Here is a 25,449-nt window from a genome sequence, read left to right on the forward strand (position 1 = left end):
TCAGCTCCTGGGTGAGCAAGTTTCAAGCTTGCCGCTGCATTTCCTTGTAGATGATGGTCCCCGTTGTAGGCAAGCCGCCGGCACACGAGCTTGTCGAGCGAGTAACAAAATCGCCTCGTTCCCACAATCGACTTGGATATTCTTTCCAGTACCTGCGGCGAGCCTTGCTTCTCCTTCTCCGAGCGGCAGGCCGACACTCAATCCGCCATCGGCATGGAAAGCATTTCCTCGAGCGGGCTCATGCCTACTCCAAAGCATCATTGAGCAGGACCTGCCTCTTCCCGTTGAGCAATGATGTCCCCGCCTGAGGCACCATCGAGTTGAGCCTGCCTCTTCCCATCGCGCATCGAGAGTCGAGCGTCAAGCGTCGAGCGTCAGTGGCCGAGCCGAGGACGAACGGGGCCGCATCGCAAGGCCGGGCCGCGACTGGCGCGGATCAGCGTGCGTGCTCAGCGCACCCGGGTCGCATCGAGGCAATCATCGTCAAGGGCCCAGATGCACCTGGGCCTGGTGGCGGACACACACACATCAGGCAGTATGTCTTTGTTCCTGGGGCCGGATGATGTTTGCCTATCTGGGTATCGCGGTGGTGCAAGCCGCAGTGGGTTTTGGCAGTGATGATTGAGGTGGGCCTCGACGAGCGAGCGGGTGGGTGGCGGCGGCTGTCGGCGTCGACGCGAGTCGCCAATTGACGAGCGCAGTGGGTTCAATGACCGCAGAGGTTAGGTTGTGCCCCAGCTGCGGGTTTGCCTGTCGGGGTGCCTGTCGGGGTGCCGTTTGAGTGGTGCCGTTTAGGTACGAGGAGGAACAAAGCGCACAGGACACCTACTGCCGCGCTTGCGCCGACAGCAAGGTAGAGAGTGAAGGCGCCCGCCAGAGGCCCGTGACGGGCCCCATTGTCCCCCGCCAGATAGGATTTCTTCAGGCTCTCCAAGGCCCGCCAGCACCACCACGGACGGGCAGCACCTGACACTGCCACCCTTGGCCAATCCAGCGGAACGTCTCGACACAGCGTCCATTGTCCGCCCCGCCCATCGTCATCTCGCCTGGGTTCACGATGCCATGGCACGACCAGAGGCGACCATTGGAAGCAACGGCCAGCAAGCAGCGGGCTCCTCGACAGCAGCGCAAGCACACGATGCGGCGTCGAGCCGCGATGCCTCATCCTCCTTCCGCACTGGGACTCGACGGCGACACCGCGGCGGCAGGTCGCCTTCGGGATGTGGTGGCGGCCACACGCGAGGCAAGAGTGCACCCGATTGCAAAATATTACGAGTATGACCTAACGAACCCTGCCCTGCCTGCAGACAACGTCTGCGTACCCGAGCACGAGGAACCGTGTGCTGCGTGCTGTAGGTGTGACAGACAAAGCGCACCAGGCCCAACGACGCCTGGCTGGCCCCTTGCTTGCCCGTTTTGGTGGCTAGCAGCCATTCTGTTGGGCGCCGCCGCCGTCGCCACCGTTGGTCGTTCGTTGCAAGTGCAATGCACGCAGATGCACCTCAGACGCAGACTGCCCCACGTTCGCATCCTCATCAAACTGCGGCCTCGACTCGAGCGGGGGCGGGCGACGCCGTTCCTGATTAGCGACGGCGACTGAAGTCGGGGGTGTGCCAGATCTTAATCTCGACGACGACGAAACGACGCGGTGATCACCCGAGGCCCATCTCGTCAGGAGGCAGATGGGGATCACGGCTGATGGCTTGCCGACAATTGCGCCAAGCGAAAACGAAGACACTCGAGGCGGGACACGATACGAGGGCCGTGTGAGTGTGCGCAGCACATAGACTCGTGGAGTACGAAGCGCAGCGCAGAATGCCAAGGCGGCGTCATGCCATGGTGGTGTGTGTCGCTTGGCGCAGCGGCTGCCATCAAAACGGCGACACAGACCCAATGGCCCAATGGTACATAATACCACACGGTGACGTGCCGCGTGGGAATTGAGCCGGGGCAGGGCAACCTGGAAGCGTTGGGCGCCTCGAGCGCCGCCGTGACTCGTGCCTTACTCGCGCGCCGTTTGGGGGCAATTGCTGTGCACAAGGTGCTCAACCCCTCTTGGGAGGACAGGGTGCAGGTTCGGAACAAAAGTCACTGCAGTGGACGGAGACGAGCACCGTACTTTTCTGTGCGAGGCGTCGCAACGTCACCGCCGGCGGCGTGTCCCGGCGGGTGGCTGTTGATGCTACGGGCGGTTGGAATGCAGCACCTCCGCATCAAGTCAAGTCTTTGCCCTCGAAGACATCGAGAGAGGCAGTTGTCACGGCGACTGCCGACGATGCGGCGTTGTTGGGTCAATGGCCTCCGATGGGCTGCGATGCGATGCGATGCGATGTGCTCGGCAAGCAGCAGACGGACGGACGCAGCAGCCGATGTCGACGCCCGTTTGTTCAACGGAGGCGATAGGACGGCGTTGGAGTCTGTCTATCTGCACTACGACGACTACCTACGGCGGACACACCGTTGCGCAGGCCTGGGCCTCTCTGGCCCCCTCCCGCACCGCCACCGACGGTCCGGATCACTGGCGCCCACGAACGGGCTTGGGGCGGGTCCTTGACTCGCTGTCACCACATCGTCGACACTGGCTGCGATGCGATGCGATGCAAACTGTGGTGGTGCAAAGGAACCACAGTCTTCGCTACATTGCCAGTAGCGCAGCGGTCTAGCGGACGGGCGGGGTCACATTTACATGCTCGATTGGGCGAGGTGCCTGGTGGTTGACATTTTGTGCGCCTGGCGCTCGCCCCTGATGAAATGGATGGAGGCACCCGCAGGCACCCTGGGATGCTTGGCTTGGCGTGCACCTTGGTGAACTGAACCTTGCTGTTTCCAGGTTCCATGCTGTGGGAGCTTGCAGGGCAGCGGCCGCTGCAGTGGGTGGAGTGGAGGGCCAAGCGGGCCCAGCACCGGCCCGCGACCTCGCTGGGCCCGGGCGTGCTCCACTGTCCAGGTGGGCTCGGCTGGGCTGGCCAGTGCTGTGCTGCTGTGCTGTGCTGTGCTGTGCTCTGGAGTGTCCATCCTGCGGTGGCTTGGGCGGGCGGGCCCTGCTGCGGGGAGCAGTCCGCGAGGCCATCGAACGAGGTGCTGCATCTCCGTGCGCCAACTCACCCTGTCGGTGGCGCCGCCGCAATGGCTTCAGTGGCTGCCGCCGCGGCCCCCATTTTGCCCTCCCGCTAACTGATACCTACTGACCAGAGATGGTGGTGGTGCTCAAAGATGCATCCATGCTGGGCTGGCTGGCTGGCTGCAATCCATGAATCCATGAATCTGTGCTTGTTGGCCCAAGCGTCTGGGCCGCCCGCCGCATCCAGCCAATCTCCCGCCCATGCGTCCCTGGCTGCATCCAATCCCGGCCTGCCAGGTGCGCCCCCCACCTCCATCCCATCACCACCTCAAGGCCCCATCACCTTGACTTGTCCCCTAGCTCAGCACCCTAGCAGGCGGCCCTGGCAGCTTCTGGCCCGCCTGCAGCGGTCTTTGAACCTTGGGCCAAGAGGTGCGGGCGGCAGTATCCAGGTACCTCGCGCGGCCCTTGTCGCATGCCCCAGCGCAATGTCCCGTGCAAGGCCTCCTGGTCCTCCTCCTCCTTGTCCTCCACTGAGCACCTCCTCGTCGTCGTGCCTCATCAATCTGGCTGCCCTGGTCTCTCGCCTCCCTCCCTTCCGAGGTTGGTCTTGACGTGACATCTCTGCCGGGACTGTACTCCGTGCAATCTGTACCGTATCAGAGGCCCGCTTCGCACTTTCATCCATCCCTCTTTCTCCCTCTCCTGTCCTTCTCCTTTGAAGGAGAATCATCCACGCTTCATCGCGGCAAGGCATTGACGTTTCAACACTCTGCCTCTCTCGTCTCTTGTCACCGGTGCCCGTCGCCTCTCGACAAAAACCCAGACACCCCTCCTCCCCACCCCTTTTCCTTCCGCTTTCGTTCGACTCGCCCCCGTCGGTTGGCCTGGCTCCCTACCTACCTGCTGCGACTCGTACCTCAGCAATGCTGCGCCGCTGATCCCTCACCACCTGACCCTCCACACTCACCGACCGTGCCAGACATTGCCCGCCGACCGGTGCAGCTGTCGAGCGTGGACACTTGGTCCTTGTTTATCATCCCGACAATTGGTGCGATCCGGCCTGCTCTTTGTCGCCCTGTTCAATCCCCTTTATCGCCGCTCGCTCGAGGCAAGGCACGTACGATCGATTCTCGTTGCTTCGCCGCAGGCTGCGTCACAGCGGGTACGTACCTACTCTTGGCCCCTACCTACGACTGGGCTCGATTGAATGGCGAGGAGCCCAGCAAACTCATCACCTGCATCTCTGCTTCATTGACGGCTCTACGACGGCTTACGAAGCCCGCCGCCCGTGATATCGCAGTCCGCGCTGACTCTCCTCCCCTGCGCAGAACCAACTGCATCCAATTAGCCGCGAGCCTTGCTCAGTCGGATCAGACACTCCTGACGTGGCTCGGCAGCCGCTCAAGTGTCGACACCGCCCAGCAGGCAACCCCTCGCCAACAACACACCCCGATCCTCCCACGAAACCATGTCGACGTCTATCAACATGGCGACGCTCGACGAAAAGAAGACTCCTCAGGCAGGCCTCCACATCGACACGGCAGTCACAGACACGGCCGTCCCCGAAAAGACGGTGGCCATCTCCAACGTGACGACGGCGTGCCCGACGGCCCTCGACAAGACGCCGTCGTACAGCGGCCAGACGACGCCCCGGTCGGAAAACGTCAACCCGTTCGACACGGACGTTGAGGCCATGGTGACCAACTCGTCGTCGGACAAGTGCCTGCGCTCGAGCGTGGTGCTGACGCGCAAGAACGACTGCCAGGTCTGGCCCGGCCAGGACCAGTGGAAGCAGCGGGCCAAGGCGGCCAAGAAGCAGCGCGGCTGCAAGTGCATGGCCCGCCTCAGCCGCCGCAACCGCATCGCCGTCAAGGTCCTGCTGGTGCTGCTCGTCGTCGGCGCCGCCGTGGCCATTGGCTTTGGCGTCAGCAAGCCCCTGGGCGCGCCCATCTGGGGCGACAAGAACAAGCAGAACTAGACGATGGCAGCTACGGCTCGACCAGACTATTGTTTCTACAGCGCCTGTTCAATCACGGAGCAGGTTTGAAAGACCCATGTACATAGAGCTCTTGCTCGCATCGACACAATGGGCAACATGACGACTGCCAATACGGCGGAGCGGCATGACAACACAACACAACACAACGCAAACAAGCACAGCCTGGCGTTTGGAGTTTAGCTTGGCTTTTCGTTCGTTACACAAGACGTTGGACGTCGAGGCGGAGGCGGGACGGATCATCTGTCGTTGCGCACGCGCGAGGGATATTAATGCATCATATTTCATATCTTTGTACGGCCGGGTTCGATGGCATCGGGGGGCAAGGCCATGGCTATGGCGAGAGCAATAGATGCGGCGTCCATCTAGACACAGAGGGCAGGTGCACGCACTTCACTTTACTACTACTGCACGACGAGCTGGGCCCGGGGATCCGCCCGGACGGAGCCCGCAGCTACAGCTCGTACGTATGTACAGACGCGGCCACGCGGCCCGGGACAATCAAAGTTAATATCTGTTGCGCCTCGACGCGGCCTTCTGGTGGTGCTTGGCACTGTGATGTCTGGAGGTATATACTTTGTCGTGCCGCGTGCTCTTCATGTGACGGTGACGTCTGCAAGAGCACGCCCAAATCGGTGTGATGCCATTGGCGACGAGGACAAGAGGTTAGTTTTTAGGGTGCTGACGCCGTCGCGCGGCTGTTCCTGCACGAGCGGGGGCCAAAATGGCGCCCGCCGCGGCCCAGGATCTGTGAATGGATGGGGATGGGATGCGTGAGATTTGGCTCGTGAAGCCATTGGTGGGCACGACGGGGAGGGCCGCTGGGGATTGGTTCGCGGCGGCGTGGAGTGGAGGTGTGCTGCTGCAGCCCCCGCCGCCTCCCCTGGGGCGGGCAGATCGGGGGATTCGGGGCGAGCCAAGGTGGAGGGAGGGAGGGGAGGGCATGCGAGATGCGCGATGCGAGATGCGAGATGCATCCGAAGGTTCCGGTGCGGTGCGGTGCGTGCGTGAGGGGAGCTGCCGCTGCTGCTCCTGGTGCTGCTGGTGCCGCTGCTGCTGCTGGCTGCTGCTGCTATTCTTACTACTGCCGGCGGGTGGTGGGCTGCTAGATCTATCATCCGAGTGAGATCTGAGTTGCGGAGCAGGACAAGGAGGAGGAGGAGAAGGATGTGTGTGGTGCGAGCGGATTGGACGACACGCCTGATGGAACTGGCACCTGCCTGCCACCGACTGACTGAAGGGTGCCTTGTAAGTTAGGTAGGGCCCGGAACTCGTATGGCCCGTAACTGGGCTTGGTGAGGCACTCACTCCCTCCCTCACGAGAGATGGATGGCGTGCTGTGAAAGATACGAGAGCGCCCATCCAGGTTCGGACACTTTATTCGTGCCTCAAGTGTGCTGCTGCCTTCCTCTGGTGCCCGTCACTGCCGTGATGCAGTGAGGTCGAACACATCTTGCTTCCTCAAGGTATTCGATGCATAGACTACGCAGGCGCACGGCACGTACGGGCCTTGGGGGGGCGTTTTGTCTTGGGCAGAACACGGGACCACGGCAGGGCGGGCCATGGTCAAGTAGATGAGGATGAGGGTGGGGATGATGCATGCCGGTGGCACTCTGAGATGGACTTAGGCCCACGGGTGCGAGATGGTGTGAGGAGAGGGGAGCCAAGCCAAGCCAAGCCAAGGGGCGTACGGTCCCCTCCCCTGTCATCTGCATGCGTACCTACTGAAGGTATCTATCTCTCCATCTGCACACCGGGCGGCGGCAGGGGTGGCGGATTACCGTCAACTACGTACGTACGGCCCTTGCTAGCTAGCTGGCTGGCAGCCTGGCCAACAGGGGGGTTCATCGACGAGCCGGATGATATGGTAGGTGTTGACCCTCGGATGCCTATCTTGCCTCACCTACCGCGCCGCTGGCCCGTCTGCCTTTTCCGTCTAGACGTCCATCTATCTACCTCACCGTATACACGCGCCTACCTACCTTACTTATTACTACCTTTACCTTAGGCAGGTATATCAGCATGCGTTAGAGGATGACAGACATGTAAGCCACGCAAGACACTCGCCGTCGTCGTCCCAGGCATGGGGACTTCAACGCAGAGCAACGATAGCGGCAACGCGGCCCTTGCTACTCCCATCCTTGCCTTGTGCTTGCTTACCTTGTCTGTCCTCGGTCAAGGCCACCTGATACATCACCGGGCGCAGCTGGCAAAGCTGGGAGCAGAAGGGGTCCAAAGACCACCCGCCATCCCGCCGCCTTGAAGCACAATCACCAAGGCCCCTCCGGCCATAAGGTAATCAGCCATCACAGCATCGCCACAACCACACAAAGGACACCCCTCACGCCTCCCCATCTCGCGTGCTTTCATCGTCTTCTTATTCTTTTGGTGCTCGACTGGCGGCTGTCTGGGCTGCCTGGCGCATGTCCCATTACACGTTCCTTCCATTCCACCCTTTTCCTTCCTTGCTCCCCGAGCCGTCCCGTGCGCGAATGACGCCGTTCTCCCTCTCTCCCGCAATGTCTCCCCCAGCTACTGCCCTCCCCTAGTTCAAAAAAAGTACAATGCATGCTATTATCAAGACACGATAGCGACTCGAGACGAGACGAGACGACACAGGACAAGACAAGACAAGAAGAAAAAGACGGCAGAAAAACACCGAGGAACCGTTTTGTTGCCCCTGGGCCAGCCCAAAATCCAACCCGGCGAATGCGAATGCGCAGAGATCTACTCTTCGGGCCCGCTCCCTCGTCTCTGCGCGCGCCCCCATCGCGGCTCGCACGAGTAGTTGCCATCTCGTTTTTCCTTCCCCGGCCGGCGCAGCATCCGTCCGCGCCGTTTCTTCTATACGGTTAGCGGCCTGCCTGTTCGCCGTGCCTGAAGGAGAGACGGGCCGGCGGCTGGCAAGCATCAACAAGGACAAAGAAAATAAAAAAGACGCGAGTGTAGGGTTACAGGAGTTCAACATGGGGCTTCCTCTCATCGCCGCTCAATCGGCCACCCACGGCCATGACTTCGGCCATCGTGATTATGCAATACTGGGCGCCGGCAGGCGGGCAGCTAAAAGCAGAGCCTGCAAGCACAATGGGGCAGGGGCAACCACCCCCCCTCCTTTTGTCGTCGGGTGGTCGGTAAAGTTACACCACTGGTATAAGATGGTACTCGTCTGTATGATCGTACTCGCTCGCGGACCGATGGTTGGAGGTATCAAACGGACTGATACAGCAGAAGTGGCTCGCCGACGTTTTCAATCTCGGGAATCGTGCACTTGAGGTCAAATGCCTTGGACAGCACAATCTTGAAGATCTGTCGCGGGCGTCAGCTTGCATACGATGAAACAAGGGCGGCTCGGGGTGGCCCACCTTTTGCACGTTGATGCTGTGGCTCGTGCTCGAGAAAATGAGGGACGCGCGCATGGCCTTGGCGAAGCGCCTCGCCTGATGAATGCCGTCAGCAGCATTCCAGTGACTCCAACACAGCAGAGGGGCCTACCTGATTGGAAATCTCCTCCTGGTCCTGCAGCGGAAAGTTGACAAAGTGGTCGTACTTTGTGCCGACGAGGATGGGAATGGCCGTCTTGTTGAAGCCACGGCCCTGGCGGTACCACTCCTTGATGCTGTTGAGGGTGCTCTTGCGCGTCAAGTCAAACATGAAGAGGATGGCGACGGCGTCGTTGCAGACGAGGGGCAGCATGTTGACAAACTCGCGCTGGCCGCCGAGGTCCCATATGGAGAACGTGATTTCCGTATTGCGGATGGAGATGGTCTTCTCCATAAAGTTGACGCCGAGCGTCTGGATGTAGTCCTCGTCCCAGCTGCCCTCGACGTACTTGACCATGAGGGACGTCTTGCCGATCTGGGCGTCGCCAACCATGCCGACCTTGATGACGACGTGGTTGCGGCCGTTGGGCGGCTCGTTGGAGCCCTGCCGGTGGTCGCCGGCGTGAGACTGGGGCGGAGGCGGGTTCGAGTTGGACGCGTTGGACGGGTTCGACATGCGGCTGGCGGGCCGTGAGTGCGAGGTTGCGCTCGAGACGGGCGGCGTGTATCTGGACGCAGGGTCGTCATCGTGTTGCCGCGGGCTGCTGGGTACGCCCTGGTCGAGGGACTGGCTCTGGTGGTGGAAGGGGAAGCCCGGGGCCGTCTGCGGATGCGGCGAGCCGTCGAGGCCGCCCAGGGTGTCGTCGGGCACGTCCTGTGACGGGGCGGGCGGCGGGAGCTGGTCCTGGTCGGCCGGCAGCTGCTCGGGCTGCTGCTGCTGCGGCAGCGGTGGAAGCTGCTGTTGATCTGCGTCCATGGCGTCGACTGCGGCGGGGTCGTGGAGCTGCTCGGGAGGAGGGGCCGCGGGCTCGGTCGGGAGGTCCAGATTGAAGCACGGCGAGGCCAGAGCCTCGGTGTCTGTGGTGCGCGTGTCGGGGGAGCAGGCGAGGAGGAGCGTGTCGCGGGGGGGTTTGCGGTACGGTGTAGTGCGGTGCGGGCTTCAGCTGTGCTGACGCATCGAGGGGGAAACGACGTGACGAGTGGGTGGTGGAGCGTGGGCGGACGATGGCGGCGGCGGCGGCGGCGGCGTGGTGGACGGCGATTACGGTGCGGAGCGGACGGGAGTCGAGGCCGGGCAGATGCAAGCTGAGCCCCACCACGAAGACGAGGAGAAGCGGTGATGTGTTTCGTGACGTCGGCCGTGAAATGGATGATGGACTGGAATGCTGGTTGAGTGTCTCGCGGGTGAGGTCGACGGGCGGGCGGGTGGATGAAGCGAGGCCCAAGGCAAGGCGAGGTGTCGGTCGGTAGGTCGTGGCGCCAGGGCAGCAGGCACAGCAGCTTTAGCGTTCAGGTGGGGATCCAACCAGCTGCCAGCGCTGCTGCCAGCGGGCCAAGCTGGCGTCTAACTCGCGGCGCCCCTCGAACCGTGCGGATCGGATTTTCCCAAAGCCCGCCAGGCACGCGACTGGGCTTGGCAGGTGGTCGCGTCTGCTGGCGGCGTCGTCAGTGGTCGGGCCAGCGACCAGCGACCCCCTGTGGCGGTGCCGTTAGCGCCCAAGCAGTGGAACAGCGCACTCACTCACCTCACTAAAGTGACGTGACGTGACGAGCTGAGCTGGGCTGGGCTGATTGAGAGCTGAGCCGATAAACATGCCCAACCCGATTGATGCCTCCACGAACCACCCATCAAACTTGCCCCGTCTCCACACCGCGAACGAGCGCGACAAGAGCTGGGCAGGCAATCGGCCATGGGGGGCAATGGCTGTTTCGTGGCGCGGCTCAGGAGCCGAGATTCTCGCTTGACTCTGCCCTGCAGCATTGCCATGCAACTCCAAATTGCTTCCCCCAATCTGTGTGTCCTGAACCTGTTTGCGCTGCTCTGCGGCCTTGTAGCACGTCGTCCACCATCTGTGCTTGCTTTGTGGCCCTTTAGGCACAGCAACGACGTTGCCCTGCGCCGTGACGCGACGTGACGTGACACGCACTTTTGACGTCGACCCGGCGCTGGCCGCCTCGGCAGATTGATGCCATTGGGGGAGAGAGCTGATTGACCAACTCGGCGCAAACAGGCGGTCGCGCAAGGCAAGGCTGTGCATCCGCCTCAAACCCGTCGTTGACGTGGAGGTGCCCAGGACCACAGACTGCCGGGTGAAGCATCAATTGAAGCCCTCAAGACATGACGCACATGTGACGTGGTGAGCATCGCCAGTTGGCACGGGCAATGAGCGTTACCGCGCGGCTTCAACGAGATACACCTCGAGGCGGCGCCGGATGCATCATGTTATGAAATGAAAGCCGGGCTGGAGACGATAGAATCCGCCATGCAAGCAATCAGTGCCAATGTCCAGCACCGCGTTGTCGGGTGTTTGACGAGGCAATCGTCCCAGCGTATTATGTAGCAGCCCCGACATCGGGAGCCGCCCGCCAGCAGCGTCAACCACCTCCCACCAGCGCCCACCGATACGAAGTAGACATAGCTCTTCCGTTCCCCTATTTCGCCATTCGAACAGCAAAGTGCAGTACTTATTACCCAGCCATTACCAGATGGAAACCCCCCTCCCCGCACCCGTCTCTCGTCCCGTCCGCCAGGTTCCCCAATCATCCTCCCTTGGAACGGCTCCCGACGACGGGCTCGCGGGTTCCCTTTACGTACCTCCATCCTCTTGAGTGCTAGGCCGGCCGGCAGCTATTATGTTTCGAATGCGCCCATTGGCCCGCCAGCGCGGTCCGCCCGTTCTCCACTTCGGTCCGAGGGTTGGGATGGATGGGATTCGATCAGGCGGTCGGTTGGCTGATGGATTCCACCTTACCTCACAGTGACAGGCGACAGACAACTGCCTGGAGGTGTTCCAGGGCTTGAGGCCGCTGTGGCAGCCCCCCAGCCAGTGCCCGTTTGCAGCGAGCAGCCGCCTTAGTCATCAGCGCTCCCCGCCAATTCCGCGCTGCGCTGCGCTCTGGAAGGCCCCAGAGGTGGAAGCGCTGCCGCTGCCGCCGCGGCCGCCATCGCCGCCCCCGCATGCGCGCGCGCCCAGGCGCCGAAATCCAACCTACCCACGACGGTGAGAGCCGGACGTCGGGGGGCGGCGGCCTGGCACGGCTGTTGCATCCATCCATGCTCCAACTTTACCTCACGCTACCCGATTTCCTCCCGCCCGTGCCACTTCTTTCCCTCCTTCCCTTTCCACCCGCTCACGATCAAATCCTCCCGTCACCAATTCCTCCGCCAAAACCCGTCACAACTCGCCGCCCTCTCTCCTCTCCTCTCCGCTCTTTCTCACAGCTCTTCGCAATGGCCTCGATTGTCTGCTCGTCCCTGCGCGCGGCCGCCCGGCCCGCCCTGCGCCTGGCTGCTCCCCGCGCGGCGCCGTCGTTCCGCCGCTTCACCACCTCTCGCATGAGTACGTTTTGCCCGCGCCGCCCGCTCGCTCGCGCCGCCCGCTCGCTCGCGCCGCCCTGCTCCGTTCTTCTAGCCCATGCCCTTGCCTTCCGCCCGGCTGTGCTTCGTTCCTCGCGATAGGGAGAACACTTGAATCGCTAACCGAAATGTGACTCAATCGCGCAGGCCTCATCCGCAAGTACACCAAGGACCACGAGTGGGTCGACCTGTCTGCCGACCGCAAGACGGGCGTCATCGGCATCTCGACGTACGCCGCCGAGCAGCTCGGCGACGTCGTCTACGTGGAGCTGCCCGAGGCGCCGGCCTCCGACTTCGTCGACCAGGGCGACGCCATCGGCGCCGTCGAGTCGGTCAAGAGCGCCTCCGACATCAACGCCCCCGTGCGCTGCAAGGTCGTCGCCGCCAACCAGCTGCTCGAGGAGAAGCCCGCCACCATCAACCAGGTCCCCGAGGACGACAGCAACGGCGGCGGCTGGATCGTCCGCGTCGAGGTCGACGAGGAGGGCGCCAAGCAGGTCGACGAGCTGATGGACGCCGAGGCCTACAAGGCCTTCATCGAGGAGTAGACAAAGCTCTATTAACCTCGGAAGCGGAGACTCGACTTTTATAGACTGGTGCGGGTGGTGTCGTTGTTGTTTTCGTCGTGTTTTGGGGTAGATCGTGTAGTGGAAGAGAGACACACACACACCTACACTCTCACGCAAGGAGAGACGCAAAAATCTTTGGACAGTTGTGGAGGGCGTCCGTGGCTCGGGCGCGCGTGCGAGAGGAGGGCAGGCAGTTCAACCTGGCGGGGAGCAACAGGCATTGCAAACACATACATACATATCCCGTGTACCATACGTGGTGGCTCGATTTTTTTAACATAGGGACTCGAGGCGAACGATGCCAGTGGTTTTGGAGTGACGTGTTGGTGATTTGACATTGCTCGCTGCTGTGACGGGACTTGGACATGGTCTCTCGCTGCGTTGACACGAACACTGCCCTCGACTGCTCGCAATGGAAATTTGGCGCGGCGCATTGCCCTTGCCGGCCTCGGAGACATTGACCGTAGCATGCGTCACCCACCAGAGCCGGTATAAAAATCGTGCTTTTGGGGTCATCTATAGAGTACAAGTCGTGGCTCGCATGCGACCGTCATATAGCGTCATTCTTTTCCCTCAACTGTGTCATCTCCCAAGCCTCACGCCGCCTTTTCCAGCGGCCGCTTCGCATTGATGACGTCCAGAATCTTGTCGGCCCCGCGGCTCACCAGGTCGAGCGCCACCCGCTTGCCCAGCTCCTCGGCGGCCTCGAGCGAGCCCACCGCCTCCGTCACCTCGGCGTCGACGCCCTGCTTGCCGTCGGCCGACACCACCGTGGCCCGCAGCCGCAGCGTGCCACCCTCGACCCAGCGCGTCTCTACGCCGATGGGCACGCTGCACCCGCCCTCGAGGGTGCGCATGAGGCTGCGCTCCGTCGCGCACGCCAGGGCCGTCTCGTGGTCCTCGAGTCCGCGCAGCAGATCCAGCACGCGCTCGTCCCCGGCGCGGCACTCGACGCCCAGGGCGCCCTGGCCGACGGCATGCATGATGCCGCCGCCGTCGGTGTCGAGGAACTGCGAGATGTGGTGCCCCAGGCCGATGCGCTGCAGGCCCGCGGCGGCGAGCACAATGGCGGTCATCTCGTCGTCGGTGCGCAGCTTCTCGAGGCGCGTCTGCAGGTTGCCGCGCACGTCCTTGAACTTGAGGGCCGGGTAGCGGCGCGCCAGCTGGGCGATGCGGCGCACGCTGCTGGTGCCGATGACGCTGCCGGCGGGGAGGTCGGCGATGGAGCGCCAGCCGTGGGCGTCGACGTGCGCGCGCTTGATGACGAGCACGTCGCGGGCGTCCTCGCGCTTGGTGACGGCGCCGAGGGCGCACCCGTCGGGCAGCGTCGTGGGCATGTCCTTGAGGGAGTGCACGACGAGGTCGAGCTCCCGCGCGGCGAGCTTGTCCTCGAGCTGCGACGTCCACAGGCCCTTGCCGCCAAAGTTGTACAGCGCCGTGTTCTGGTCGCGGTCGCCCGTCGTCGTCATGCCGTGGATGGGGAACGAGTGGTCGGGGAACATGGCCTGCAGGCTGGCGACGACGATTTCGGCCTGGGCCATGGCGAGGGGCGACTTGCGCGTGCCGACGACAAAGGTGTTGGCCTTTGCGGGGGCCGCGGCGGCCGCATCCTGTGTGTCGGCCATGCTGCCGGACGCGTGTGCTGCTTCTGTTGAGATGGCGTGTGTGCCTCGCGGGAAGGCAAAGCAAGCAAGGGCTGGAGATTGTCGTCGGTGATGCGAAGGAGGGGCAGCAAATGCTCGGCCGAAACGGTTGTGCAGAGTGGCCATGGTGGGGTTGCACCGTGTGCGATACAGTGTCTTGATCAATTCGCACGCAGGCTTGTCTGGTGCCCCGGTCTGAGTTGTCCGACAACTTCGTGAAATAGTCTACACCATCAGGCAGCAATTCGTCTCATTTGCATAACAATTCAGGGGGGCTGAGGCTGGCCTTGTAGCTACTCCAATTGCATGACCGGGACTATTACAGCCTGACATCTGAGCGCGTAGCGGAACGGAGTACACTCTCAGTAAGTAATACAGCGTCACAGACCATAGCGAGCTGCGAACTTGCGATGATAACGACTTGACCGTAGTCGCCAGCACCCGCAACCGTGTCCTGGAGTTTCATATCAGCTGTGGCGATTACGGCTCTGTGCCTGATCTCCACAACCAAGTTTGCAGGTCATGTTCTGCCGTTCGTGCGAGACGCATTCGTAGGAGTCGGCATCCTCTTTGGGCAGTTGAGCTCGTGCTCCTGGTGGTGTCATCCGTCCTGTCGTCGACTACATGCCACAATCTGAGCAAACAATACCCGTTCATGGCTACAGGTTTGGCATGACGAGCCGGTGCTCGTACCACGTCCTCGCTCGGCCCAGTCCCAGCTCTGGACCAGCTCTGGGCCAGCTCACGCCATGATGAGCAGCGCGTCACTGCCTAGTCCGTGGAACGATGGAGACGGCTTACCCATCATCATGACAGGTTCATTCCGGACAGTATAAAGAGCATCTTGCCTCTCCTCCCGTCTTCCTCTCTTCTTCACTCCCTCGACACCACTTTACGCCTTCGTCTGTGTATTGATCTCAACCGCAGACCGTCAACATCATGAAGTTCGTCCTGCTGCTTCTCGCCGCGACCGCCATGGCTCTGGGCTTGACCCGACCGCAGGCCCAAACGCCGGCCGTCCCCGCACCGCCTCCCGTCTCCGGCCCCCCCGGCACCCCCGGCACCCCCACGGCCAAGACCCAGCCCCCGGTGCCGGCCCAGACCGGGGGCGGCGGTCCCCCCGGCCCCATCTGCGAGTGCGGCTACACGTACTGCGCCTCTGTGCTCATGGGCATGAGTAAGCGGCTCCCTTTCCCCTTGCACCTCCTCCTCCTTCCTCCTTGTCATAGTGATTGTCCCCGAGGCTTGTGACATCGAAGGCACAGCAGCTGGCTGACGGCATCGGCCCCACGATGCAGAGAAGCCCTGGAGCGAGAAGCAGCTGGCCGAGGCGTACTGCAAGACGCCCGAAGCGGCCTGCGCCAGCGGCTCGCCGGGGACGGACGTGCGGTCGGCGCTGTACCTGTGCCTCTGCGACGACGCCAACGCGCGCGAGGGCAACAAGCTGCACCTGCTGTGCGGCTGCGACAAGTGCCTCGTCGTGGGCCCCGACTACCGCGGGAGGTGCGACAAGCCGTGCCACGCGGGGAGCTGCAAGGCAAAGTGAGCTGAGCTCGTCGTCGTCATCGTCGGGCAAGTTTGGGTGTGGCTGTTGGGGGGGCTCGTGTGGGTGTTTGCAGGGGGTGAGTTAGGTGGTTAGGTATTGATGCAGATGAAGAGATCCATGAGGTAATGGAAGCTCCGTGCAGAAAGCTCAGATCATAACCTGTTCCTTCCTCACCCCCGCGCTGTGCCGAGTGTCTGTCGCCCAAGTTCTCGCTCTCCCTGTACATGATGTTATAGCTGTATGCTACACGTCCAGAATTATGTATCAGCTGGGTTCTCAACGTGTCGCCAATTGCGAGCGCGAGATTGCCAACGGGGCCCTGATGTGTGCCTTCTGCAGGGTAAGCAAACGTGAATCTGGAACCGAAGATGGCGAGCGTTCCATCGTTCAACAGTGGCTGTCCGAGGTCTCAGTCTGCCTGCCGTCCTTGCCCTGGTGTCCGTCCCGCAGCTGCCGCGCGGTGGCCTCCCAAGGTTCCGTCCCCCGCTCAATCAGGCAGCTCCCGTCGCCTCTTGGCCTTGGCCGCCAACGCATGGAACGTATTATCACCCACCATCGATCTGTTGGTGCGACATGGGCCGCGGGGGGGCGTCAGTCAGTCAGGTGTCCCTCCCCCGCGTCTCCGTCCGCCCGTCCAGCGCCTCCCCTTCCAACCTAACCTGGAAGCCTCCTTCCTCCCGCAGCTTCCATCCCCCTCCAACTCCCTGTCGCTCCCCCAGGTTTTAGCGTCGGCCCGGCGCCGGGAGCCCCGCATCGCCCGCCGTAGGTCTCCAGCTGGCTCCCGTCCCCGTCCCCTGGGCGCATTGGGACAGTGGGCACTGGGGACCGCCGGGACGTGCGGGCGGGCCTTGCACGCTTGGGCTGGTGACACGCGAGTGACTTGACGTCTGGCGGGAGCTACCCCTCCTCTTCTCGTCGTCGGGTCTCTTCAGTGGGCCTGGCACTCACTGCCCATGACGCGACTCCCGCCGCCAGACCTGTCCGGGTGGAGAGCGAGGGGATCCTGGAGGGTAGGTTCAGTTCCATGGAGACACTGCTGTGCTGCAATGGAAAATGGATGCAACTCCGCCGTGAAATCCCATTGTCGCCTGAGCCGCGCCCACTCGTCTGCCCACTGACTCGTCGGCGCAGAACCCAATGTCACCACCGCATGCAGTGCATGCACGCGCAGGGATCCCGAGGGTTAGGGGATGATGCGGGCGGGCGAGGCACAAGACCTGCTCGGCATGCGTGCGCGGGCGTCGTTCCCTGCGAGCGGCCGTCCGTTTCGCCGAGTCGGCAAGGCACAGCATCCATATTCGTGTGGATGGTTGGTGGACGGCGGCGGCGGATGAGTGAGACCGTCATCCATGGACACCCGTCCAGGTACCTGCGGCTCCGAGACAGGTACCTCGCCTCTCGCGGGCCAGCCACCAGCGACCGGGCAGTGACCACCACCGAGTCGCCTGTCGTCCTTGGTCGCGTCTCCTGATGCGCCAACAACCCTTCCCCTCACTCTCCAGTTCCTCCTCCTCCTCCACTCCTCGCAGACTCCTCGCCCCGAGGACCGAGATTTGTCTCCTCTTTTTATTTTATTTTGTTTCTTTTGCGTTTCTTGCTCGACGCGCTCAGCACATCGTCGCCGCCATCGTCACCTTGGCTTCGCTCTCGGGGCCTGTCACGCCCCATCCCGACCATCGGAGCTGTCAGTCATCGAGCTCACCGAGCTCGCACGCCGCCCTCGTCCACCGCTCCCGCTCCCGCTGCCGCTCCCCCTCGTAAACCCGAAGCTGCTCCCTCGGTCCCCGTGAGAGACTGCCGCAGATGACTGTCCCCGCGCGATAATGGCGTCCAACCTGCTGCGCCCGCTCGCCTCCGAGCTGTGCTTCTCCTCGTCCGTCTCGCCTGGTCGCATTGCGCGCCGCGGTGGTGTTTTGCAAGGTTTGTGCCCTGTCTCCCGCAAGACTGCATCGCCAAGCTCCGTCGAGTCCTTCTTGCGCCTGTTGACCGTGGAGGATGCCTGGCTGACCGCTCCAGACCTCAAGCCGCTTGCTAGCCGCCGTCAATGGCACAACACTCTTGGCGCGAGCCGCCGCGCCCTCGTGCCCGCAGCGGCCAGGACCCTTGCGCTCGTGCGTCATGCGTCCGTGCTGACGACGCCGCCGCCCCCGGCCCCGAAGCTGTACTCGACGGCGGTCGTGCCCCCGACGACGCCCTACGGTCAGCTCACCGTCGGTGTCCCCAAGGAAGTCTTTCCCGGGGAGCGCCGAGTCGCCCTCACGCCCGCCAATGTCGCGCTGCTCCTCAAGAAGGGCTTCGGCAAGATCCTCGTGCAACGCGGCGCCGGCACTGCCGCCGAGTTCCACGATGAGGCGTACGAAAAGGCCGGCGCGACGCTCGTCGATGGCCCTGCCGGGGTCTGGTCCGGCGCCAACGTCGTTCTCAAGGTCCGCGGCCCTAGCCTGGACGAGGTCGACTCCATCAAGGCCAAGCAGACCGTCATATCGCTTTTGCAGCCCGCTCAGAACAAGGACTTGGTCCAAAAGATTGCCGACAAGGGCGCCACTTGCTTCGCCATGGACATGATCCCCCGCATCTCTCGTGCCCAGGTCTTTGACGCCCTCAGCAGCATGGCCAACATTGCCGGATACAAGGCCGTGCTCGAGGCCTCCAATGTCTTTGGCAGGTTTCTGACCGGCCAGGTTACTGCCGCCGGAAAGATCCCGCCCTGCAAGGTTCTCATCATCGGCGCTGGCGTCGCCGGTCTGAGTGCCATTGCCACCGCCCGGCGCATGGGTGCCATTGTCCGCGGCTTCGACACGCGACCCGCCGCGCGCGAGCAGGTGCAGTCTCTCGGCGCCGAGTTCATCGAGGTCGAGATCCAGGAAGATGGCTCCGGTGCTGGAGGCTACGCCAAGGAAATGAGCAAGGAATTCATCGAGGCCGAGATGAAACTGTTCAAGGAGCAGGCCAGAGAGGTGGACATCATCATCACCACGGCCCTCATTCCCGGAAAGCCCGCGCCCAAGCTCATCAAGATGGACATGCTCGACGTCATGAAGCCCGGCAGCGTCATTGTTGATCTGGCTGCCGAGGCTGGCGGTAACTGCGAGGCGACGAAGAAGGGGGAGCTTGCCGTGTACAACGATGTCAAGATTATTGGTAAGTCTTCCGAGCATGTGCAAGACACAAGACTTATGCTCTGTAGGCTATACCGACCTGCCGTCCCGTCTGCCCACGCAGTCCTCCACGCTGTATTCGAACAACATCACCAAGTTCCTGCTCTCCATGACTCCCAAAGAAAAGGAATTCGGCATCGATCTGACTGACGAGGTCGTCCGCGGCTCCATCGTGACGCAGAATGGCGACATCCTCCCGCCCGCCCCTCGACCGGCGCCACCGCCTGCCCCCGCCAAGCCAGCAGCTGCCGAAGCTGTCGTCGAGACGGTGGCCCTGACGCCGTGGCAGAAGAAGACGCGCGAGGTTACTGCGATTTCGGCCGGCATGGGTGGCGTTCTGGCTCTCGGCAAGTTTACCGGGCCGCTCTTCATGTCGAATGCCTTCACCTTTGCGCTGGCCAGCTTGATCGGATACCGCGTCGTCTGGGGTGTCGTGCCTGCGCTGCACTCGCCCCTGATGAGCGTGACAAACGCCATTTCTGGCATGGTCGGCGTCGGTGGACTGTTCATCCTCGGCGGTGGTTTCTTGCCCGAGACGGTGCCGCAGCTGTTTGGAGCGTTGAGCGTGTTGCTGGCGTTTGTCAACGTCGGAGGTGGCTTTGTCATTACGAAGCGCATGCTGGACATGTTTAAGCGTAGGTATTCCGGCGTTCTCGAGGGATCTGGGTGTTGACGCACAGCAGGACCTACCGACCCTCCCGAGTACCCGTGGCTTTACGGCATCCCTGCCGTGTTATTTGGCGGTGGCTTCATCGCTGCGGCTTCCACTGGCGCCGCCGGCCTGGTGCAGGCGGGATACCTGGCCAGCTCCGTCCTCTGCATTGGCTCCATCTCGGGCCTCGCCTCGCAGGCGACGGCGCGCATGGGCAACATGCTGGGCATCCTCGGCGTCGGATCCGGCGTCTTGGCGAGCTTGCTTGCCGCTGGCTTCTCGCCCGAGGTCCTGGCCCAGTTCGGCGGCCTGGCGACCATTGGCGCTCTTGCAGGTGCGTTCATCGGCCATGGCGATGTTGCGACCCGGTGCTGACGGACTACATAGGCTTCCTGATCGGAAAGCGCATCACCCCCACGGATCTACCGCAGACTGTCGCTGCGCTGCACTCGGTCGTCGGTCTCGCCGCCGTGCTGACCAGCATTGGCAGCGTCATGGCAGACGTATCGAACTTGTCTACTTTACACATGGTGACTGGGTATCTCGGTGTCCTCATTGGTAAGGGATCTGCCTCGCGATTTGAGATGGACTCTCAGCTGACTGTTCAGGTGGCATCACTTTCACGGGCTCCATTGTCGCGTTCCTCAAGCTGGCCGGTCGCATGTCGTCTCGGCCCACCATCCTCCCGGGCCGCCACCTCATCAACTCGGGCCTCGTCGCCACCAACGTCGCGACCATGGGCGCGTTCCTGACCATGGCGCCCGGCAGCCCGATGATTGCCGCGGGGGCGCTGGCCGCCAACACGGTTCTCAGCTTCGTCAAGGGCTACACCACCACTGCAGCCATTGGCGGCGCAGACATGCGTGAGTCGCCTCATCCGCCTTGGCACGTGCAACTCGATGCGCTGACCTATCCATCTAGCCGTGGTCATCACCGTTCTCAACGCGTATAGCGGCTTCGCCCTGGTCGCCGAGGGCTTCATGCTCGATAACCCGCTCCTCACGTCCGTCGGGGCCCTCATCGGCGTGTCCGGCTCCATCCTCTCGTACATCATGTGCGTGGCCATGAACCGGTCCCTCACCAACGTGCTGTTCGGCGGGCTCTCGACGCCCAAGCAAATGGAGGAGTACAAGCCGCAGGGCCAGGTGACGCAGACGTCGGTCGACGACCTGGCCGACGCGCTGCTGCAGGCCGAGTCGGTGATCCTCGTGGTCGGGTACGGCATGGCCGTCGCCAAGGCGCAGTACGCCATCTCCAGCATCGTGCAGCTGCTGCGCGCGCGCGGCATCACGGTGCGCTTCGCCATCCATCCCGTCGCGGGGCGCATGCCCGGCCAGTGCAACGTGCTGCTCGCCGAGGCGAGCGTCCCGTACGACATTGTCCTCGAGATGGACGAGATCAACGACGACTTTCCCGACACGGACCTGACGGTCGTGATTGGCGCGAATGACACGGTCAATCCCATTGCCATGGAGAAGGGCAGCGCCATCGAGGGCATGCCCGTGCTGCACGCGTGGAAGAGCAAGCAGGTGGTCATTATGAAGCGCGGCATGTCGAGCGGCTACGGTACGTTGTCTCTTTCCCGTCCACCCCTCCCTCCTCCGCTTAGCATACTGTGTGTGCATGAGTGAGTGAGTATTCGTGATGGTCGCGGTGCTGACCCCAGCCGAACAGCCGACGTCCCGAACCCCATGTTCTACATGCCCAACGCGAGGATGCTCTTTGGCGATGCGCGGACAAGCTGCGAAGGTACGTCCCCAGATACCCCCCACCTGTGCCCCAAGCAACGCAGTCGTCGCGACTGTGCCGTGCGTGAATCGTTTACTGACACCATGTAACAGCTCTCAAGACGGCCGTGGAGGGCAAGGCCCAGCAGCAGCAGTAGTGAGTCGTAGGCAGTAGCAGCAGGCAGTAGGCAGTAGGCAGCAGTAGAGTAGACGCGCGGTGATGCTCACTGATGATTTGATTTTGCGTATATATGTCCCGGCAACCTCTCGTTCTTTTTTTCTCGCCTTCTCTGTTTCGTTCTGTTGCGACTCTTAGAGGAGGCTGGATGCATGCTAGATCATCGCGTAGCAACGAATATACATGGCTGGGCAGTTAGTTGACTGAATGAGTGAATGAGTAAGTGACGGCACGTGTCTGAGGGCCGAGGTAGCGGTGAAGATGATGAGGGGTCACGGGGATGGCGGCTGGTCGGGTCCTGTCCGGCCCCGAGTGGAAGATGCTGCAGTTACCCAGCGTCTATTCCGGTGAATACATATGTACAAGTGTGTAACCCTCCCGTCTTCCTTCCCCAGGGGCCGTCTATGCCCGCTGCGCTGCCACCGGCTCCCAGGTCTTGATCTTGGGCTTCGTCCTATACAAGCAAGTCAGTCAGCAACGAACTTTCTCCGGCGTTTCCCTCAGCGCATACTCGCGCCCTCCTCTCCCATCTCCCATTGCCTCGTCTTTGCCCCAATTGGAGAACAGAGCAGAGCAAGGGGGAAAGGCAGGCAAGCGGGCGGCAAAAAACTCACGTGCTATACGTCTTGAACGCGCCCCTCGTCTGCGTGTAGTTGGGGATGGCGCCGGGCTTCTCAAAGGCGCGGTGGCCAAACTGCATGAGGGCGTCCCGTGTGGGCGGCGCGTCGACCGAGTAGCTGATCCAGGCGTGCCAGCCCGGGTCGATCTGGGCGGCGTCGTAGTCGTGCTGGGCGTACTCGACCCAGCGGGTGCGCAGGGGCAGCTCCTCGCCGTTTTCGAAGAAGCGGTTGCCCGCGCGGTCGGTGCCGACGAGGCGGCCGTACTTTGTGTCACCTGCGCGCGTTCACATGTGGTCAGCCAAGACGTTCCAGAGGTGGGTAGCGTATGTGAGATGAGGAGAGACGAGGTGAGGGGAGGGGAGGGGGCTTTGGTGCTGTGCTTGTTTTGAGTTCGATCGAGGGGAGGGAGGATTCGACGGTCGTGGGTCTCGAGGATTTGGGAACGCTCGGTGGTAGAGGAAGCGGCGGTACGTCTGGGAGAGGTCGCTGCTTACCGATGTACTGTTCGCGGAGGGCAGCGCGCGCAATCGTTAGCATGACACTATGACCGTCGACATCGGGGGAGCTATCTATCCGGTCGTCGCCGTCGTCGTCCGGGTGGCGGGGGAAGGAGTCGTTCCACGTACCAGCATCTGGCGGAAGTAGTCCTGCAGTAGAAAAACACAGAGTTAGCAACAATGCGGCGGGCTCAATCAATCAATTGGCGGCGCGGTAGGGAAGAGAGAGGGACAGAGGGGACGGAGAGAGAGTGTGTCCGGGGGGCGCATCGGGAGGCGCCAATGGCAGAGGACGTACCTTGATGCCCACCTTGCGCAGGTTGCTCAGCGTGCGCGTGATGGTCGACATGGCGGCGGTGCGGTTGCGACGGGGCGCTGGAGGGATTGGGGCGGAAGTCTGGGTTCGGCGGATGGAGGCGTTGGAGGTTGTCGGATTGGCGATGGAGGCATTGGCCCGGGCCGGGTAAACTGCGGCAGAGACCAGCTCTCTGCGTGATTATGTAATTTTTCATGTTCCTCAACTCGGACTGCGGTAGCATGAAGAATGGGGACTTGGAAGTCGACTCCACCATAGTCCCGCTGCATCTCCTACTCGCAGTCACTTGACAACTCACATACCACGAGCATCCTGCTGGCATCCGGTGCTGGTACAGCACATGGGCTTAGTCTCAGCCTTCCGACTGCCTCGCCTACGTATTTTTGTTACGCGCGCTTCGCTGGATCGGCTCTGAGGGTCTCCGCTATTGAGGGCCGGTTCTCAGTCCCCGCCACGGGCAGAGGTCTGGGACTCTGGGTTCAGCACGCAACGTCAAATCTTGTCGCATTACTTGCTGGCAATGGCCTTTCAGAGTGGCTTGAGCGCGGGATAATGGCATGAGCCGACAGCTTGAGACCCAGAAGGGGAGATCGCCAATGGCTCTGGCCCGGTCTTTGATCCGATAACGCGCAACAAACATCTCCGCGATGTCACACGCACAGAGAACCATCGTGAACGGTACACAAGAAGAGAGCTACTATTTACAAACAAGTATGGAATCTCAGTTGTACCGGCATCTCCGTTGTACCGGCATCGTTTCAGTCTGTCCCTTTACAAGCAGCATCTCAACCGGCACCACGTGGCACCCTCCTTTACTGCCAGGTGCACTCCACGCCCCGAGAGTCGGCCTGGCAGTTGGTGTAGACGTGGCCGTCAATCTCAACATTGGTGATGCGGCTGCCCTGGGCGTTGACCTGGCCGCTGTCGCCGCTCGCCGCGGCGTTGGTAATGTCCCACTCGCCAAAGTTGGCAAACTCCTGCGCGCCGCCGCCAAACTCGATGATCCACTCGGCGTCGCTGCCGCACAGGGACTCGCGCATGTTTTCGTACGGCGTCGTGACGCTCTGCCCCGTGGTGAGGTTCTCGAGCGTCGACGTCCCCGACGTGCCCGACGTGGCGTTGACGCTCATGCGCACCTCGTCGCCCGCCTTGACGGCCAGCTGGTCGCCGTAGTAGACGGGCGGCTCCGGGTACCACTCGTACCAGGACTGGACGCGGCCGTCGCCCCAGGCTACGACGCCGGTCTGGAGGATGGCGTTTTGGCAGGAGTAGCCTATACACGCCATGGGTCAGCTCGATCCCCAAGCATCTCCGACTTTGGACGTAGAAGGTGACAAAGGAACTGACCATCAATGCCGACCCAAGCGGCGGCGCCGGCGTTGGGGCTCTGGCCGGTGACGGAGGGGATCACGGTGGTGCCGGTGACAGTGCGCCAGCCTTGGCCCTCCTGGACGCCGCCACCCCAGGGGCTCTGGACGGAGTCGGCGTTGAAGCTCTTGGCGTTTCTGTTCTTGTTGAAGGGGCCTCCGAAGAAGGGCCTCTTGGCCTCCCGGGCGACCTGCTCGGTCGGGACGGCGAGGACACCGGCCACGGTAGAGAGGAGACCGACAACAGCAGATGTCTTCATGTTGCTTGCTTGTGCTGTGCTGTGATCGGATAAGTTGGCCTTGAGAATGAGATGCTGCTCAAAACGCGAATTCCTCCCACAGAGGGACACAGCTCGATATATATCTCTACAAGAATTGCTACGGGAATCCTTTCGGGGCGCATTATTCCTACGCTTCACGCCACGGTTATCGTGTACCGACGATCGGCCCGTGTCGTGTAAGCTTTGATCGTTCCTTACACGGCCGTCTCAACTGTCCCGAATAGTTAGGCATCGGATGCGCTAAGGGGTCGATCCCGTCAGCAACCTGCCCTTACCGGAAGGTCTCGAGATCCGAGGGCACGCTAGGCATCAAACTGCCGACCTTCCCCCCAGGTTCAACGCACCCCACACCGGAAGCCGCCCGGGCTTAAAGCCGCCACATCGCAGTTCGTCTGCTACCATGGGTCAATGAGAGCACAGGATCATGGTCGCAGTTTGACAGCTTGAGGTTGCTGGTGACTTGAACAGTTCAAGGAGTTGCCTTGAACCCTGTGACTGCACTAGGTGCCGCGATGCCGAGGGCGCCACGTCAATTGAAACGCAAGGCAAATACACTGAAGGAATTATCTTGCACGATTTTTAGCCCTGTGTCGTTGACGAGAAATGGCTGAATGTGAGCACCACGCACTGTAGCCTTTGTATAAAACATCAAAATGTGTATAAGCTAAGGAGCACCGTATTACCAGGTTAAATGATGTACCTTTCAACATGCTTCGTTCATATGTCAAATATACCATCTTTACTGTAAATTATTTTACAGCGTTCGGTGATTCTCAGCAAGTGTGATGAACTGATAGTCGCATATATCTGTATCGCCAAGTTCGAAAGGTACCGGACCATAGGGGTCGTATTCCAGCATACCTGTTTCTCAGCACGCGATGCTCACCTCTATGTCCCGTGAAACCCTATTCCAGGACGTAATTTCGCCGGTGTCCTGG

At 62.0% G+C, this 25,449-nt stretch overlaps 8 protein-coding genes across 8 annotated transcripts; 4 read left to right on the top strand and 4 right to left on the bottom strand.

Annotated features, from left to right (window-relative positions):
* Nucleotides 1-4,532: 4,532 nt before the first annotated feature.
* Nucleotides 4,533-5,042, top strand: PLICBS_008945 (uncharacterized protein; the record flags this gene model as incomplete). The annotated part of the gene is made up of 1 exon (XM_018327752.2): nucleotides 4,533-5,042. The coding sequence occupies one exon, from the start codon at nucleotides 4,533-4,535 to the stop codon at nucleotides 5,040-5,042; it is 510 nt and encodes a 169-aa protein (XP_018173693.1).
* A 3,225-nt stretch (nucleotides 5,043-8,267) lies between these two features.
* PLICBS_008946 (uncharacterized protein) lies at nucleotides 8,268-9,356 on the bottom strand (the record flags this gene model as incomplete). Its single annotated transcript, XM_065601506.1, has 3 exons — nucleotides 8,268-8,366; nucleotides 8,423-8,497; nucleotides 8,553-9,356. The coding sequence occupies 3 exons, from the start codon at nucleotides 9,354-9,356 to the stop codon at nucleotides 8,268-8,270; spliced, it is 978 nt and encodes a 325-aa protein (XP_065457578.1).
* Nucleotides 9,357-11,831: 2,475 nt separating this feature from the next.
* Nucleotides 11,832-12,505, top strand: PLICBS_008947 (glycine cleavage system H-protein subunit; the record flags this gene model as incomplete). The annotated part of the gene is made up of 2 exons (XM_018327749.2): nucleotides 11,832-11,940; nucleotides 12,105-12,505. 2 exons carry the CDS (start codon nucleotides 11,832-11,834, stop codon nucleotides 12,503-12,505), a joined length of 510 nt encoding a protein of 169 aa, XP_018173690.2.
* Nucleotides 12,506-13,122: 617 nt separating this feature from the next.
* On the bottom strand, nucleotides 13,123-14,151 carry PLICBS_008948 (porphobilinogen deaminase; the record flags this gene model as incomplete). Its single annotated transcript, XM_018327748.2, has 1 exon — nucleotides 13,123-14,151. The coding sequence occupies one exon, from the start codon at nucleotides 14,149-14,151 to the stop codon at nucleotides 13,123-13,125; it is 1,029 nt and encodes a 342-aa protein (XP_018173689.2).
* A 957-nt stretch (nucleotides 14,152-15,108) lies between these two features.
* Nucleotides 15,109-15,715, top strand: PLICBS_008949 (uncharacterized protein; the record flags this gene model as incomplete). Its single annotated transcript, XM_065601507.1, has 2 exons — nucleotides 15,109-15,346; nucleotides 15,468-15,715. The coding sequence occupies 2 exons, from the start codon at nucleotides 15,109-15,111 to the stop codon at nucleotides 15,713-15,715; spliced, it is 486 nt and encodes a 161-aa protein (XP_065457579.1).
* A 1,823-nt stretch (nucleotides 15,716-17,538) lies between these two features.
* On the top strand, nucleotides 17,539-21,410 carry PLICBS_008950 (uncharacterized protein; the record flags this gene model as incomplete). The annotated part of the gene is made up of 8 exons (XM_065601508.1): nucleotides 17,539-18,856; nucleotides 18,903-19,508; nucleotides 19,557-19,859; nucleotides 19,913-20,083; nucleotides 20,134-20,388; nucleotides 20,447-21,091; nucleotides 21,200-21,274; nucleotides 21,367-21,410. The coding sequence occupies 8 exons, from the start codon at nucleotides 17,539-17,541 to the stop codon at nucleotides 21,408-21,410; spliced, it is 3,417 nt and encodes a 1,138-aa protein (XP_065457580.1).
* Nucleotides 21,411-21,832: 422 nt separating this feature from the next.
* On the bottom strand, nucleotides 21,833-22,896 carry PLICBS_008951 (uncharacterized protein; the record flags this gene model as incomplete). The annotated part of the gene is made up of 5 exons (XM_018327745.2): nucleotides 21,833-21,884; nucleotides 22,045-22,324; nucleotides 22,545-22,551; nucleotides 22,677-22,697; nucleotides 22,846-22,896. The coding sequence occupies 5 exons, from the start codon at nucleotides 22,894-22,896 to the stop codon at nucleotides 21,833-21,835; spliced, it is 411 nt and encodes a 136-aa protein (XP_018173686.2).
* A 779-nt stretch (nucleotides 22,897-23,675) lies between these two features.
* PLICBS_008952 (uncharacterized protein) lies at nucleotides 23,676-24,490 on the bottom strand (the record flags this gene model as incomplete). The annotated part of the gene is made up of 2 exons (XM_018327744.2): nucleotides 23,676-24,136; nucleotides 24,211-24,490. 2 exons carry the CDS (start codon nucleotides 24,488-24,490, stop codon nucleotides 23,676-23,678), a joined length of 741 nt encoding a protein of 246 aa, XP_018173685.2.
* Nucleotides 24,491-25,449: the final 959 nt, after the last annotated feature.

The sequence above is a fragment of the Purpureocillium lilacinum genome (genome assembly GCF_023168085.1).
Source record: "Purpureocillium lilacinum CBS 284.36 DNA, scaffold_7, whole genome shotgun sequence".
In the NCBI taxonomy this organism is placed as follows: Eukaryota; Fungi; Ascomycota; class Sordariomycetes; order Hypocreales; family Ophiocordycipitaceae; genus Purpureocillium; species Purpureocillium lilacinum.